We start from the raw sequence: 17,474 nt of genomic DNA, 5'->3' as shown, positions 1-17,474 counted from the left end.
GGGCTGCAGACTTCAACTATTGGCTCCTGGATCACCGCCACCCCTGAGCCCTCGGGCAGGAGAAATGTCTTGGAGAGTCTGTGACATTATTGATATAATCTGGGACCATATAGAACATGGTTGCAACCAAAGTCCTGTAGTGGCACCAAATCTTGTAAAAAGGGGGTCAAATGAGGTGTCTAAGACAAGGTTATGGTTTGCTGGTTATGATTATGCTGTCAATATGTGTGTATCAATTTTGTAGTTGAAGTTGTGAATATTGGCTCTATACTGTCTGTATTTCAAACTTATGCTATGCTTCTGGGAGACATACCAGACAAGTTGGTGTTAGCTCTGCCTAGCCTGCTTGATGGCCCATTAAGGACCATCAGCTATACAACTGACCCATGGAGAGAAGGCAGATACGCCTTGTAACTCAGCAAAGTATGCAGGAACTTGCCCATGTGACTCCAGACTCCATTTTGCTGTAATTTTCCACAGTAAGAACAAAGAGGTGTTCTTACACCTGGAAAAGACTATAAACGGCTGATGCCTCATCTCCATCTTGTCTTCAATCCTGCTTCTTACCTCTGGAAGGACTTTGCTACAAACTGAAGCTCTGAACAAAGGACTGAGGACCCATCCCAGCTGAGGATGTACTCCAGAGACTTGATTTGAACCTGCAGTTTATTTCATCACTGCTACAAGCCTAAACCAAGAACTTTGCCATTACTGTATGTAATTGATTCCGAGTGCTTGAGTGGCCGACAGGGGCCATAGATAACTGGACTTGAGTTACATCAGTCTGGAAGTGCTAACCTCATTTTGACCAATGCCAGGTACAAGCTGGGCAGAGTAGAATGTACAGTCAACCTGTGGAACTCATTGCCAGGGGATGTTGTGAAGGCCAAAACTATAATAGGGTTCAAAAAAGAATTAGATAAGTTCATGGAGGACAGGTTCATCAATGGCTATTAGACAAGATGGTCAGGGACACAACCCCATGCTCTGGGTGTCTCTAAGCCTCTGATTTCCAGAAACTGGGAGTGGGCAGCAGGGGATGGATTGCTGATTACCTGTTCTGTTCATTCCCTCTGCGGTACCTGGCATTGGCCCCTGTCAGAAGACAGGACACTGGGCTAGACAGACAATTGGTCTGACTCTCCATGGCCATTCTTATGTTCTTAGATGTGGTCCAGAGTCTCCTGGATAGCTGTGCAATGACTCTCTCAAAGGAAACTTCAGCCATCTGACAGAGCCCAGCTCCCTCATCCATGGCTCTTGGGAGCCATCCTACATTTTCACTTCCAAAGGAATGAGTCTTCCTAGCCTTTTCTGGAGCGTTTAAAGCATTTCTGAGCTGCTAAAATTCTATTCCAGCCAGCACACGAGCAAGGCGCCTCCAGGGGAAATGAAAATGCTAATTGGCTAGTGAGACCCTGGTGCCCATTGATCAGCTAAACCATGCTCATGCAGCAGTAACTCCCTAGGACTTGGATTTTCACTGTTACACACTGTGTGCACCTGGCACTAAATGAGGGCAGCAGATCTTCAACTTAGATCCTTCCATTCCAAAGGCACAGGCCCTTAATTCTTGAGCTGTAGGAGAGCCTTCATTAGTTAATGGCTGGCTATAGGGAGCTGATGACATGCAGCCTTTGATGCCATCCAGTACTAGCTGGTCCATTACCACACACATATTCGTGGCCGTGTATGTAGTCATCTCCTCCATGTAAAGAACATAAGACAAGACCACTCTGATGATTGGAGGCCATGACAAATCATTTCAGCTTTGCTCTTCTTATTATTGTTTATGTCACCAAGGCTCTTTGATCCCACATGTACCAAGCACATTCCTCTCTCTCTCTTTCTCTCTCTCTCAGCTTCAAGGACACGGACAGAGTCAATACTAGGCACTGAGTCTCCCCATGCCACTCAGCATCAAGGAGTATCGAAATAACTCTGCTCCAAATACTGACCCTATTCATGGTGGCTTCCCTCACAGCACTAGCACAGAGAGGGAGAAATTCACTCCTGTGCAGAGACCAGCACAAAGAGGATGTAAATGAAACCGAAATGGGGCACAGATCTTGGGCTGGCCTGGACCACGAACTGTGAAGCTGGAAATGAACATTCACCAAGTTCTAGGTGTCTGGGTCTTGGATCTCTCGCTGCAGAGATTTAGGCAAAAAAGCAATGACTTAGCTTCAGCTCTGTTAGCAAGGCAGGACAACGAACTGGTGTTTGCTAGACAAATCAATGGGAAAAGCCATTTTCTTTTGCCATGCTAAGGGGCTACCAGAAGTAACGGAAAGTCAATTTAAAAATAAGTATTGGATAGTGTCCCTTTAAATTCTGCTGGGATTTACCTGGTGGGGGAGGGGACTAATTTAAGCTCCTGAGACTTTCTGATGGGCCGAGGGAGAGAGGTGGGTTTCTGAATGGGAAGATGCAGTTGGCTAAGTAAATTCTACAGAAAGCAGCATTGCCTTGATCTCGTTAACAAACAAACGTGTGATTCTCTGACAGAAGAGCTGAAGGGAAATAAGAGCTGGTAGCAAGCAACAGTGATACCCTGAGGGGGGAAAATGAAAAAAATCTAATGTCCATAAGAATCATTTTACTCTAATCTGGGTCCCAAAGACTGAAATGTTTTAATCATAATTGTACAGATTTTGCATGGTGTTACAGGGCAGTTACGGTTTCTGATGAAGGAGAAACTTTCTGTTATGAAGAACAATGAGGGAAAATAAGCATTAAACTTACAAAAAAAATAAAAATAAGAAAGCATTCCAGCGTAGCCGATGCCCAAGGTTGCAGTGAGTATTAACTACATGGTAGTTTGCAGAATTAGTGTTATTCCTAAACTAATTAACAGATTTACGTGCTGTGACCAAGTGGGAATATTTTTATGAGTCCTGTTTGTGCCCCAGTTTCCCCTGTGTGCTGCACTGTTACCAAATGAGTGGAAGGGGACTGTTTGCTCTCAGGTCAGGCTGGCACATACATGTGTGTGTGTCACCTACTGTCTAGGCTTTAGTCTCCATATGAAGGGAGCATCTGAGAAGGCAGTGGCAAATCCAGTCACGAGGACATTGGCACCTAGCAACCAGAGGGGAGATGAATTTCTATGCCTCTCCTTATGGAACATGCACAACAATCCTCCAAGTCGGGATCAAAAGACTGGAGAGATGGGGAATAAGAGCAGGCTGCTGGAAGGAGTCAGGGCTCTCAACCGGCATCTGAGGAAGGAGATCAGACAAAGGGACAGACCAAGCTTTAACCAAGGGGTTCCCTACAGCTTGGCTGGGCTCTGGGCTGACCAGAATGGACTATGCTTTAACCTTCAGTTCTCTGTACTACCCTAAGACCTTTCTGTGTTGTGTGCCAGTTAACGAAAAAACCCGACTGTGTTGACAGTGCTGGGTGAGTGTCACTGTCAATGCTGGGCGAGGTGCATTGATCTCTGCAGAGAGGACTGGTCTCCATTGGGGTCATCTCAGTTGGACTCTCTGAGCAGAGATTATGAGGTGCAGCAGGGGGGCTGGAGCCCCAGAGATCCAATCTGGGGAGGCGGTGAAGCCACATGGCTGACCCTGGAGGAAGAGTCAGACCCCCTGGGGGTCTGGCACACTGAGAGGTGCCTCCTAGACACTGTTGCACAGCTGGGGGTGTAGCCCTGACCCTGTGGATCTGTGACATGCCCATGCTGTGCTCAGAGAGAGAGTGATGTCATTTTGAGAACACTAAATCCTCTGCACTTTATACATAAGAGCCTGAATCAGGACTTCAAGTGCAACTTCAACCCTACTCTGGGGTTGCAATTGATGCCTCTGCCTCTGCATTCGGCCCCAGCCCCTTGCAGTTAGGATCACCCTGGCACAGGCCATCTGCAAGCCAGCATGAAGCTGGGGAGGAGTGCGCTGAAGATACTAACAATGGCTGAGAAGAAAAACGAGTGTGACACCCAACCAACCCCTGGAGCATCTGGCCAATCTGCAGAACGCTCTGTGAGCATGTGGTGCCGCTAATCTCTGAGCTGAGGTGCCATGCCTCGCCAGGAGCGCTGATCTGCCCCCTACATACCAGCGGCTGCTGGTCCATGGCATGGCATGACTGCCTCACCCCAGCTAAAGGCGAGAGAAGGAGCACATCCAGCTGCAAGGGACATACAACAAGCACCAAGGTGCCAGCCTCGCCCACCCTGGCATCCCCACCTGCTCCTCCATGGGCTGGCAGCCAGGTTCTCACCACACACGGAAGGAGCAGCTCCCTCAGTTAAACCAGACTGACCCTGGCTTTCCTTGCCCTCTATTGCCCCAGCAGCAGACACCTCTCCCCAAAGCCTGGAAACTACCATCCAACCTGCTTTTCCTGCTTCCTGAGAACAACACAGGAATGCAGGGGCAAGATTAGAAAGGCAAAAGCACAAAATGAGCTCAAACTAGCTACGGGAATAAAAGGAAACAAGAAGACTTTTTATCAATACATTAGAAGCAAGAGGAAGACCAAAGACAGGGTAGGCCCACTGCTTAGTGAAGAGGGAGAAACAGTAACAGGAAACTTGGAAATGGCAGAGATGCTTAATGACTTCTTTATTTCGGTCTTCACTGAGAAGTCTGATGGAATGCCTAACATAGTGAATGCTAATGGGAAGGGGGTAGGTTTAGCGGATAAAATAAAAAAAGAACAAGTTAAAAATCACTTAGAAAAGTTAGATGCCTGCAAGTCACCCGGGCCTGATGAAATGCATCCTAGAATACTCAAGGAGCTAATAGAGGAGGTATCTGAGCCTCTAGCTATTATCTTTGGAAAGTCATGGGAGACGGGAGAGATTCCAGAAGACTGGAAAAGGGCAAATATAGTGCCCATCTATAAAAAGGGAAATAAAAACAACCCAGGAAACTACAGACCAGTTAGTTTAACTTCTGTGCCAGGGAAGATAATGGAGCAAGTAATTAAGGAAATCATCTGCAAACACTTGGAAGGTGGTAAGGTGATAGGGAACAGCCAGCATGGATTTGTGAAGAACAAATCATGTCAAACCAATCTGATAGCTTTCTTTGATAGGATAACGAGCCTTGTGGATAAGGGTGAAGCGGTGGATGTGGTATACCTAGACTTTAGTAAGGCATTTGATACGGTCTCGCATGATATTCTTATCGATAAACTAGGCAAATACAACTTAGATGGGGCTACTATAAGGTGGGTGCATAACTGGCTGGATAACCGTACTCAGAGAGTTGTTATTAATGGTTCCCAATCCTGCTGGAAAGGCGTAACGAGTGGGGTACCGCAGGGGTCTGTTTTGGGATCGGCTCTGTTCAATATCTTCATCAACGACTTAGATATTGGCATAGAAAGTACGCTTATTAAGTTTGCGGATGATACCAAACTGGGAGGGATTGCAACTACTTTGGAGGACAGGGTCATAATTCAAAATGATCTGGACAAATTGGAGAAATGGTCTGAGTTAAACAGGATGAAGTTTAACAAAGACAAATGCAAAGTGCTCCACTTAGGAAGGAAAAATCAATTTCACACATACAGAATGGGAAAAGACTGTCTAGGAAGGAGTACGGCAGAAAGGGATCTAGGGGTTATAGTGGACCACAAGCTAAATATGAGTCAACAGTGTGATGCTGTTGCAAAAAAAGCAAACATGATTCTGGGATGTATTAACAGGTGTGTTGTGAGCAAGACACGAGAAGTCATTCTTCCGCTCTACTCTGCTCTGGTTAGGCCTCAGCTGGAGTATTGTGTCCAGTTCTGGGCGCCGCATTTTAAAAAAGATGTGGAGAAATTGGAAAGGGTCCAAAGAAGAGCAACAAGAATGATTAAAGGTCTTGAGAACATGACCTATGAAGGAAGGCTGAAAGAATTGGGTTTGTTTAGTTTGGAAAAGAGAAGACTGAGAGGGGACATGATAGCAGTTTTCAGGTATCTAAAAGGGTGTCATAAGGAGGAGGGAGAGAACTTGTTCACCTTAGCCTCTAAGGATAGAACCAGAAACAATGGGTTTAAACTGCAGCAAGGGAGGTCTAGGTTGGACATTAGGAAAAAGTTCCTAACTGTCAGGGTGGTTAAACACTGGAACAAATTGCCTAGGGAGGTTGTGGAATCTCCGTCTCTGGAGATATTTAAGAGTAGGTTAGATAAATGTCTATCAGGGATGGTCTAGACAGTATTTGGTCCTGCCATGCGGGCAGGGGACTGGACTCGATGACCTCTCGAGGTCCCTTCCAGTCCAATAATCTATGAATCTATGAATCTATGAGAGCGGAGAGACTCCATGGAGCAGGTTTGAGGCCAGGGGCTATGGGCAGAGGTGCTTACCTGGGCCTTTCTCTCTCCAGCTCGGGGAAGTGCTCTGGCACCACTTCACAGCCTGGCACAGCGGGGGTCCCAGTGCTCTGAAAGGAGACCCTGGTGAGAGCTCTGCTCCATGGCTCTGTCTGCCCAGGCCACCCACCCCTCAACCTCAGTCCTCCTTGGATGCCTTCCCCTGCACCAGCCGGTGCCCAGAAGCCAGAGCCTAGCACCACCCCCTCGCCTGGCTCTGCCAGGGCCTGCACTCCGCCGAGCAGCTGAGGCCCGTGGTCCAGCACACACTGCTGCAAGGTGTGGCCAGAGGGAGAGGAAGCCAGGGCATGGCCTTGCTCCTGTTTCATCCAGACTCAAGGCAGGAGCAGAGCCCAAACATCCCCACCCTCCAGTCTGTACACCGGGCCCTCACCTTCTGCTCCCGGGCAGGGAGCCCACCTCCAAACACGGCCTCACAGTAGGGACTGATGGGCTCCTCAGCAGGCTCTGCGGGCACAGACATAGCAGGAAAGGCAGTGAGCTGCTAGCCAGCGCTCTGCTGGAGCTGGGGGGTTGGGGGCCTAAAGGGGATGTGGTGGGTGACTCTATCCCTTAGCGCATGGGCACTGCTGTGGGAGGCAGGAGGGCCTGGTGTGGGACGCTGGGCACGCTGTTCACCCCTAGGGACGTCCCTGACACCAGCAACTCTCACTGGAGCGGGTGCCCCCCACCCTAGCCAGGAGCATGGCCCAGCACTGAGGGGCAGTGCTGCCTACCCCCAGCGCTTCCCAGCGGGGTGGTCCAGGCATGTGTCTGGGGACAAGCCCCTTGCTAGGCAGAGAACCCAGGAGTCACCCTCCAGAGGGGACAGTGGCCACCATTGGAGCAGAAACCACTGGGTGGGTTCTGGGGGGTTGGCAGCTTCCAAAGCCATAGAAAAACATAGATACCCCAACCTCCCCTTGCTCTAGCAGTGCCCTCACCCCCATCCCTGTATGGGCATCAAACCCCCACTCTAGCAATGCCCCACCCCCAACCTCATATGGGCCTCAACTCCTCCCATTCTAGCCATGCCCTCCTATGGGCCCCAACGCCCACCCGCCCCTAGCAGTGCCCCAACCGCCATATGAGCTTCAAACCCCCTGCTCTAGCAATGCAGACCCATTCCTGTATGGGCCCCAGCCCCTCCCTACCCCATTCCCCTATTGCCCACCCCCACTCCAGCAATGCCCCACCCCGCCATCCCTGTATGGGCCTCAATCCCCTCCTACTCTACTAATGCCCCCCAAAAGGCCCACCCCCCACACACACTATTCATGCCCCTGCACCACCCCCATCCCGGGAAGAAGCGACACAGGCGCCTTTGTGGGGACAGGCTGTGCAACTAGAGCGCTGCAGCCCCCAGATCTCACCTGGCCAGCTGGCAGGTCTCTGTGGGATGGGGGGCAGGTCCAGGCTGGGCCATCTGGGAGAGCTAGGAGAGCAGAGGAAACACGTCAGAGTCTCAGGCAGCAGGGTCACCACCTGGCACTCTCTTGAGTGGAGCCTGCGCTTGGGGCAACCCTGCCCGGGGTGCGTTGCCCAGACAGGGGGCAGCAAGTAGCGTGGGGCAGAGGAAGGCCCAGTACTAGGCTGGGGGGAGGGAACTACGGAGCCTGGTGCAGCATCCCAGTCAGTGTCTACAGGGAAATCTCCCAGGATGTGGGGAGGGCTCCGACCTCACGGCCAGGCAAGGCCCTTGGAAGAAGGGCTGGCGCTTGCACCCACTGTCTACCCCCAGCCTCTGATTGCACAGGCCAGGCTGGCGGGGGAGGGGCTACCTGCCATGGGAGCAGGGCTGCTCCCCTCCTCAACGCCGCCATGGGGGAGCCTGTGACTGGAGTGGGTGCTCCCCTCCCCAGTGCCGCCATGGGGGAGCCTGTGACTGGAGTGGGTGCTCCCCTCCCCAGTGCCGCCATGGGGGAGCCTGTGACCGGGGGGGAGCCACTCCCGTCCCCAGTGCCACCACAGTGGAGCCTGTGATGAGGGCGAGGGTTTGAAGGCTTCTTTCCCCCAGAATTTCCCATCAATCCTGGAGTGCAACGAGGGGTGTCTGGAGGGCAGGGCCTCGGCCTGCCCAGACAGCCCCCCACATCCCACCCCGCCCCCAGCTTTACTTTCCTAGCTCTCCAGTGGGCTCAGGCCATTACTGCTGTCCATGTCCCAGGCCTGGCACTGACACTTCAGATTCCCTCCCCCAGGTCTGTCCCGGCCACCCAGCTATTGGCCACCAGCTCTAAATCATCAGCCAAGCCTTCTGATGCAGCAGCCTGGTGCTGCCTGCCCCACCCCACCCCACCCAGCCCAGAAGTGCCCACTTTCCATGGCACAGTGAGGCACGAGCAGGCTCCCTGCAGATGAGCTCTGGGCTCCCCCTCAGCCCCAGGCAGTGTGCCTGCTGCCAGGGGTACTGCTGGCTGCCCCACCTGTCACCACTCAGCTCTGTGGGACCTGCTTCTGCCGGGTCAGTGCCAGAGACTAGGGCAGGAACCAGCATGCAGCAGGACCCAGGGAGCTGCCCACCCCTGGCCGGATGGCGGGTGCATGCGGCGTCGGGACAGTAGGCGAAGGCATCCCCCAACTAGCTGCGATCTAGCTAGACAATAGCCGTGTGGCCATGGCAGCACGGGCAGCAGCATAGGCGAGCCACCAGAGTATGCACCCAGGGTCCTGGGCGGGACAGGACCCTGGGCGGGACAGGACCCAGGTAGCTGGCCCACTATTCCATGGCAGCTACACTGCTATTCCAAGGGAGCAAGCTCCATCTCAGCTAGTGCGGGAAGCAGAGTCTGCGTCCCCAGGTGAGTGAGGAGGGGACCAGGCAGGGAGCAAGGACTGAGGGAGATGACTAGGGCCCTACCAAATTCACAGTCTATTTTAGTCAAATTCATGGTCATAGGATTTTAAAAATTGTTAATTTCATGATTTCAGGTATTTAAATCTGAAATATCACAGTGCTGTAATTGTAGGGCTCCTGGCCCAAAAAGGAGTTGGTGGGGGGTTGCAAGGTTATTGTAGAGGGTGTGTGGTACTGCTACCCTCACTTCTGCGCTATGCCTGACGACTGCGCTGCCTTCAGAGCTGTGCAGCTGGAGAGTGGCGGCTGCTGCCCGGGAGCTCAGCTCTGAAGGCAGAGCTGCCGCCAGCAGCAGCGCAGAAGTAAGGATGGCATGGTATGGTGTATTGCCACCCTTACTTCTGTGCTGCTGCCTGCAAAGATGAGCCCTCAGTCAGCAGCTGCCACTCTCCAGCCGACCAGCTCTGAAGGCAGCAGTGCAGAAGGGTGGCAATACCACAACCCCCCTGCAACTCCCTTTTGGGTCAGGACCCCCAGTTTGAGAAACACTGGTCTCCCCCGTGAAATCTGTATAGTTTAGGGTAAAAGCACACACAAGACCAGATTTCATGGTGGGAGATCAAATTTCATGGACTGTGATGCATATTTTCATGGCTGCGAATTTGGTAGGGCCCTAGAGATGACCCAGCCATGGGTCTCTGAGCCCTCCCCATCCCGCTACAGCCCCCGCACTGTGACCTGGCCACGGGACCCTGAGACCTCCACAGCCCCCTGCGCTGTGACCCAGCCAGGGCCCTGATCCCTCTCCAGCCAGGTCCCCTGCGCTGTGACCCAGCCACTGGGCCCTGAGCCCTCCCCAGCCCGGCCCCTGCACTGTGACAAGGCCATGGGCCCCGGAGCCCTCCCTAGCCTGGCCTGACCCGGCCCCCTGCACTGTGTCCTGACCATGGGCTCTGAGCCCTCCCCAGCTTGCCCCCTGCACTGTGACCTTGTCACAGGACCTTGAGCCCTCCCCAGCCCGGCCCAGCCCCCTGCGCTGTGACCCAACCTCAGGGCCTTGAGCCCTCCCCAGCCTGGCTCAGCCACCTGCGCTGTGACCCAGCGAGGGCCCTGAGCCCACCCCAGGAGGGTCCTTGTGCTGTGACCTGCAGGCACAGTTCCTTCCTCTTTTAACCTCTAGTAACTAGATCCTGGAACAACAGCAATGCTTCCCACTAGCCACAGGCACCTCCACTGCTCCTGAGCCAGCCCCAAAGTGACCTCAGCAAGTCCCCTTCTGCCTAGAGGGCCACAAGGTCCAGCAGATCCCTTCCTCGGGGCGTAACCCGCGCTCAGGGCCCAGCACTGGCCTGTGCCCCCAGCCCTGAGAGATCCTGGCCTGGCCTGGCCCATCCATGCTGTGCGCCTTGCCGCAGGGCTCTCCTCATTTCTGACCTCAACACAGAGGAGTGCTATGAAAGGGGCTTTGTTAGGGTCCACGCATGCCCTCCCCCCCACCTCCAGAGGCCTGAAACGGGGCCTGGGGCTGTCATTTAGGCCAGACGGCTGCACTGCTGGATGAGGCTCTCAGGGGAGACCTAAGCAATGTCTCCGGGAGACATGAGGGGCACAGCAGGGGTTCGGCCTGCCCTGCCCTGCCTGAGCTCTGCCCCTCCTCCTGCTTCCAGGCAGAGGGCAGACTGTGGTGTTAGGAGCAGGCTCACACTTACTCAGGCTTCTCTGCTGGTGTGGTCCCTTGCTGTGTAGCTGAGACCAGTGGCTGTGGGGTAGGTTGATTCCTCGCAAGCTCCTCATCCCCTGAACACCCAGCTGGTTGTGAAGGGGGTTCAAGTCCCTCATAAATGATATTGGAAACCATCTCCATCCTGCCCCATGCAGAGGCTGGCTGGGAGGGGGCGCCCGGGGCTGGCGAGGGCTCTCTCTGCGCACTGGCAGCAGGGCTGGTTGGAGCAGACAATGGGAAGCTGCACGGCGAGTGGCTCACTCCTGGGCTCACAGGGCTGCAATCAGCTGGCTGGATCCCCTGGCTGAGGCGTGGAGAGACACCGGGGATGGAAGGAGAGGATTTTCCACACCCAGCCTGGATCTCTACATCATCCAAACCCACTTCAGCCACCCCAGCCCGGGGCATTGGCGTAGGCTCCATAGCACTTTCCTTCCCCACAGGCTGGGGTGCCTGGGGGCCTGCTGAGCCTCTCTCTCCTGAGCCGGCCTGCTGCTCCAGGGTGAACTCCGAGCGCCCAAGATCCATGGAGCTTTCCCCTGGCACAAACCCCTCGTGTACAATGAAAGCAGCAGAAGGCCCCTCACAGCCAGGTTTGCGTGTTGGCACTGATGTCCGTGCCAGCGGCGTGGGCACCAGGCCCTGCTCTGGCCTTGCTGCTGGGTTAGGGCGTTGGAAGAACGTCCTAGGCTTGGGTACCGGCTTGGCAATGGGTGGAGCAGGCTCCATCTCCAGAGGTGGGTTTTGGCTGGGGCTAGCTGAACACTGGTGGTTCCCAAGCCCATCAATGGCTGCTACTGGGGCTCCATTAGCAGTACTTGTCCCATTGTTCTCCTTGCCTGCTTGGCACACTCTGGGCACATCCAGGGGCTCTGTACATGTGCCAGGCTTGGCACAGGCATCTCCTGCCATGGGCCTGCCTTTGTCTTGCACCAACAGCTGCGTCTGCTGCACCAGACTCAGGATCCTTTTGCGGTGCCCAGTGGCAGTGATGCCGATCCGCTGCAGGTCTTTGTTGCCTAGGGAGACAGCATCTCTGGCCACTTGGAACCCATGCTGCTTAAAGGTTTCCTGGTATCTCTCCAGATGGATGGTGGCCAGCCAATCAGCGATGTCAGAGTCGGCGTCACACGGGGAGAACATGGCCTGTGGACCCCCACCAGGGGACTGTCAGGCCATCATCTGAGGAAAGAGAAGAGAGGTTGCGGCATCATTGAAGAGACAGGAAGAGATGGTAGTGCCACAGAATAGCCAGCAGGCCCAGTGCTTGGGAGAGCCTGTAGGATCCATGCCCATGCTAGCGCTTTGCTAGGACTCCCCCTGTGAGCTCTGACTGCTCTGCTCCCAGCTCTGTTAGATCCTGCCATGGGCAGTCAGTGGGCTCATGTGCTGCCAGAGGGGTGAGCACTCTGAGCAAGGGCCAGAGCATCAATTGCCCAAACCCTGCCCCAAGCCTTCCAATCCTGACCCCCCTTTTATCTGAGAGGTCACGACCCCAGCCTGTGAGGGTCTCACACACACAGGCCTCTGGCTCCCGAGGCAGAGCTGACTCGATCAGACACGGGGTTGTCCCCTGGCCAGACAAAAGCAAGCCCTGTCCATGGGCATCACTGACTCCATCCCTGCCAGCCCCTCCTCAGGCAAGTTGGGCAGAGGAGCCAACACATAGCTCTGTCTGGGATTTGTGCTTTGCTGGTATGGAGGATATCGGGCCGTTTGCTGTGTCCAGAATCTCAGTCCGTCCCTTGTGGAGGGGGGACAGGGAACGCAGATACCCATGTTGCAGCTGGGCCCCTCCCTAGGGAGGGTTCTATGATGCTGGCTGGCTCAGGGAGGGTTCTGTTCTGCTACTGGAAGAACAGCATCAGAATCTCCCTGACGGTAGGGAGGGCATGAGAGAGGTCAGCATGACTCACAGACAAGCCCAGGGAGACAGCATCTGGGACACAGCCCCCAGCCACACGCATTCCAGGCCAGACAGGCTCCCAGCTGTGCTCCCCACACTGCCTGGGGAGATTGCCCACGCAGCTTGAAGGGGCAGCCCCTCTCCCTTCAGATAAGGCCTCTCGGATACCTTGGGACTTTGTAGGGCAGGGGCTGTCTCTCCCTGCATGTCTGTGCAGCACCCAGCATGAGAGGGCCCTGATCCTGCTTGGGGCTTCAGTAACACAAACCATAATAACACCAGCTCTCCTCTGCTCCCAGCTCAGGGCTGCCAGCAGAGCTCCCTCCATCCCAGGTCCCAGGACAGAACTCAGGAGCCCTGTGTGCAGCACGATGCTGTGAGGTCCTTTTCCCATGAATCACACTGCTCTGCACCAAGCCAGCTGCGCTGACTCCACGGCCACCAGCAGGGTTTCCAGTTCCTCCATTTCCTCCTATTGTTCAGGGCAGACTTCCTTCCTTCCTGCCGCTCACAGTCTCCCACGCAGCCCCCTCCCGCCTCCCTGCAGGAGCCCTGTCGGCCCTGCACAGGGAATGTGCGGCACTGGGAACGGGTAGGTGCGCATCTGTGCACAAGTGTGCGCTGGTGTGTCTGCGAGCGTTTAATGTATGAGGCTGTGAGAATCTGTTGGTGTCCGCAGCAACGTGTAGCCATGCACTTCAGTGTGGGTGCTGTTGTGCAGATGTGTTTGTGCATGTGCAGAGGTAGTGAGAACAGAGGATACATGAATTTGTCCAGAACCAATTAGCTAAAAAGCCTGGTATGCCAATTAACCTGGAGAGCTCTCCCCATCACAGCAGGAAGCACAGCTGTTTATGTGTAGGTCCTACACTAAATGCCATGAATGTTTTTAATGCCATTTAGTTTTGGAAAGGTGCCCAGGCTAGAGCAGGCCTGTATATCAGTGGGAACATTTGCCAGGACCCAGGCTGTGCTGACACTCAACCATCTGGACCTTCTCTGGCAGGCCCATTTCTGTAATAAGGAAAGGGAAACCTAATCCACTGAGATGGGGCAATAGCAAAGCAGGATCCCAAGCCTGCCTGAGGCTGTGGCTTTATAATCGCACCTTCCTACAAACAACTAGGCAGAGACTGTGCAGGGCAACGGTGATCTGGCCAAGCAGCCATGGAGGCCAGGAAAGAAACATTTATCTGTAGGAAGCCCTCTCCCCGCCATACCAGGTGCCAGGGAGTATTGGCTGGCAGGGCAGGGGCTTTCTCAGCCCCCCAGTACCAGGCACAGGCACCAGGGGACATTGGCTGGTGGGGAGGATTCTCAGCCCCCCGTACCAGGCGCCAGAGGGCTTTGACTGGGAGGGGAGTGGGGGTTTCTCAGCTCCCCAGTACCAGGAGGCATTGACTGTTGGGGGGGAGGGGTTCGCAACTCCCCAGTACCAGGCGCAGGATGCATAGACTGGGGAGGAGGTTCTCAGCCTCTTCTCCCTCCCCCCCCGTACCAGGTGCCAGGGGGCATTTACTGGCTGGGGGGGAGGGAGGGCAGGTTCTCAGATCCCTGGTATCAGGCGCCAGGGGGCATTAGCTGGGGGGCCGGGGGTGGAGGGACGGGACTGGAAGCTGACTGCCCCTGCCAACTGTCCAACAGAAAGAGACTGTTTCCTGCAGCCCGGGAGAACAGAACCCCCCGCCCCTGGCCCGGCTGCCCGAGCCCACAGAAGCCCAGGCGGGGAGCGAACCGCGCCAGTCACCGCTCCCGGCCGTTAACTCTGGAGCCGAGCGATGTCGAGTCCGAGGATGGCCGCCCCCTTTGCGCTGTCACAGCCGAGCCCCAAGGGGGAGGCTGCCCGACCCGGCCCAACCCCTCCGGGCGCTCAGCGCGGCCAGTCCTGCCTGGCAGAGCCGCAGGCGGTGCCCTGCGCCCCCTCCCGTCCCCGGAGCCCCTCACCTCTCGCCCTGCAGCGCCGTCCGCTGGACCAAGCGCGGCCACCAGCCCGGGCCGCTCCTCGGCCACAGGGCTCTGCGCTGCTCGCCGGGCTCAGAGGAACTGCGGCTGGGGCTCGACAGGAGGACGGGACCCAGCGCACTCCCCCGGCCGTCCGGCCCCTCCCCTTGCCGGCACTTCCTCGCCATCCACCGGCCGCTGTACCCTTGTCCCCGCCCCGCACTGCCCCTGCCTCCTCCCATGGTACTGCCCCCTGCCCCCCACAAACATTGCCCCTGCCCCCTCCCTCCCTGGACACTACCCCTGCCCTCCCCTGCATTGCCCCTCCCCTCCGGGCACTGCCCCTGTCCCCCCTCCCTGACAACTACCCCGTGCCCCGCCCTGCATTGCCCCCCCCCCCCCGCATTGCCCCTGACCTTCCTTCCCCACAGCACTGCCTCCTCCCTCCCTGGCTCTGTCCCCTGCCTCTGTCCTTCCTCTCCCATTCACCAGCCCCTGCCCTTGCCCCCACCCTTCCCACATTGCCCCTGCCCTTCCACTCCCCTCCCCTCCTGAGCACTGCTCCTTTCCTTCCTTCCTCTGGCACTGCGCCTGCCCCCTCCCTCCCTGGGCACTGTCTCCTGTCCCTGTGCTTCCACTCCGCTCTCTTTGCTGCCCCTGTCCCCTGCCCTTCCTCTCCCATCCACCAGCCCATCTCCACCTCTGCCCTCCTCGCATTGCCCCTGCCCCCTCCTTCCCTGGGCACTGCCCCCTGCCACTGCACTTCGACAACCCCCCCCCAGGCACTGCCCCTACTCTTCCCCTCCTATCCATCATCCCAGCACCTGCCATTGTTCCAGCACCTCTCTTCCACCCCCTGCCCAAGCACTGTCCCTGCCCCTGCTATTCCTCTCATATCCACCAGCCTCTGCCCCTCCACCTGTCACTGCCCTGTCCCCGACACTGGATCTGCCAATCTGCCCCACCTCCCACTCTGCCCATGGCCTGTCCCTTTGCCCTGGCCCTTCTCTCTCCTTCTCAGCCCGTTTCTTGCCCTGTGTCTGGCAGTCGATCTCTGAAGCCTTCAGTATAAGCTGCTGTGGGGTGAGGATACCAGATTCAGCAGGGCCGTGGTCTGGTGTGTGAGGGGAGGGGAGAGTTACTGGGCTAGAAGGGCCGTCGATCTGAGCTGGTGGGGCAGGGGAGTCTGAGGGCTGCTGGAGGGGATCCCGGTAGCCCCAGGCAGCAGGAGGGAGTTGGAGTGGACGCAGTGCTGGGAGGGCCAGTTACAGGCGGAAGTGGAACCATTGTTTACGCTGAAGCCCTAGACTCACCAGTGGGTCCCTCCCAGGCTGTAGCTTGGGAAGGCTTGGCTTTGAGTCTTGCTCTCCTGACAGGCGTGACTCATCCGGCCAGCCCAGGGAGCCCAGGTGGCAGCTTTCCCCACAGAGAGAGGCCACAGGGACAGCTCCAGCTCATGCCGGGGTCCTACTGAGCACAGTGCTCTGCAGGAGAGCCATGGGGAGTGCCCTGGGCCCCTGCCAGCTTGGTGCAGCCTGGGCTCCTGCCTCCTTGGCATGGGAGAGAGATGCAGCCTCAGTGCTTAGCCTGGGGCCGAGGGACTTGCTGCTGCTGCGCAGTGCATGACATGCTACCCCAAGCTGAGCCCCATGCAAACATGAGCAGCGTGCTGGCCTCCCTCTCGCTGGACGCTGACTGGCCATGGCTGCTGGAGGAATGAGGTCCTGTGAGCTGGCCAGATCCCTGGGGCTGCAGCTTGGGGTGTGTTGGTGCTGAGAGAGCTCTTGCATTGTGTGGGCTCCATGGGAAGCAGGGGATGAGCTAGCTGGTGCCACCTCTGCACCTCATGGCGGAGGAGGGGTTGCAGCTGGAGCATGGCTGGGCCTAATTTCTCCTTCACCCTAAGGCACAGGAATCCCCTAGCATCCCCAGCCCAGCTCCAGAGCTGCTTTCACACAGTCCAGCCTGCTGTGCTCAAGTGCAGCCCCTTGCAAGAGCCCTGTGCAGCCTGGGGATTGCACCACTGCCGCCCTGTTACCCAACCCCAGCCGCAGGGCAAGGTGAGCGCTGAAGGGAGAGGCTATCTGTTGCTGCGGGGGCGGAGGCTGAGTTTCCGGCCAGTCTCACAATATCCGTCAGCCCCTCCTATGGCTACTAGCAAGGTGGAGAAGTGCTCTGCGTCCAGTCGGGATTGCTCAAGTGCCCAGCCCCCCGCACTGCAGCCCTGGGTCTCCCTGCCCCGGGGCACAGGCCCAGCAAGCAGGGAGGGGGGTTTGCAGCTACGGGTGAGAAGCTGAAGTAGGCCGGCCATGTGGAAGTCTGAATTGTGCCACTGGGGCAGAGGCGCAACTTCTCCTTATTGCTGGTTTGTTTCCACTTTGGACGCAGCAGAAGCAGAACTGTCTGTAAGGGCTCAGAGCTCAGTCTAACCAGAGCCCCTGCCCCTCCCTTTCTCCAACTCCCTCACTGGCCTGCCCACCATGGAGTAGCCTGAGCCCCCTGGAGCTGCATCCTGCACAGGCCAGCATTGCCAGTGAGGGATCGCGGCAGGCCACCTGCAGCATCTGGAAAGCCCGAGCTGGGTGACCACCGATCGTGCCATCAGATAAGGCTAGCAGCTAACACCCTGTCTCTATCGGCGGCTGCATCCGTTCAACTGCTGGCTGAAAAGAAACTGCTCAGCCGGCTTGTGAAAAGTTTGGCTTTGCAGACGTAGGAGCCGCCCTTCTCAGCATCGCTCTGTCTCAGCAGGACAGGCGTGCTGAGGGGCTGAACAGGGATTGGGG

General features: G+C 56.4%; 1 protein-coding gene across 9 annotated transcripts in view; it reads right to left on the bottom strand.

Moving 5' to 3' along the window:
• The window catches only part of ARAP3 (ArfGAP with RhoGAP domain, ankyrin repeat and PH domain 3), a 59,203-nt gene extending 44,356 nt beyond the window's left edge, over positions 1–14,847 (bottom strand). For 8 of the 9 annotated variants that reach the window (XM_024107139.3, XM_005280878.4, XM_005280879.5 and 5 more), the window contains exons 1-5: positions 14,692–14,847; positions 10,828–12,023; positions 7,695–7,756; positions 6,716–6,789; positions 6,316–6,392 (exon numbers count right to left, since the gene is read on the bottom strand). In XM_024107139.3, the coding sequence (XP_023962907.1) occupies positions 6,316–6,392; positions 6,716–6,789; positions 7,695–7,756; positions 10,828–11,984 (1,370 nt within the window). In that variant the 5' untranslated portion in view covers positions 11,985–12,023; positions 14,692–14,847. Of the gene's footprint in view, positions 1–6,315; positions 6,393–6,715; positions 6,790–7,694; positions 7,757–10,827; positions 12,024–13,015; positions 13,223–14,691 lie in introns of those variants that run through there. The other variant, XM_042840731.2, reaches the window with a different exon arrangement.
• Positions 14,848–17,474: the final 2,627 nt, after the last annotated feature.

Source organism: Chrysemys picta, chromosome 8 (genome assembly GCF_011386835.1).
Source record: "Chrysemys picta bellii isolate R12L10 chromosome 8, ASM1138683v2, whole genome shotgun sequence".
Lineage (NCBI taxonomy): Eukaryota > Metazoa > Chordata > Testudines > Emydidae > Chrysemys > Chrysemys picta.
This window is presented reverse-complemented; position numbering and strand designations above follow the sequence as displayed.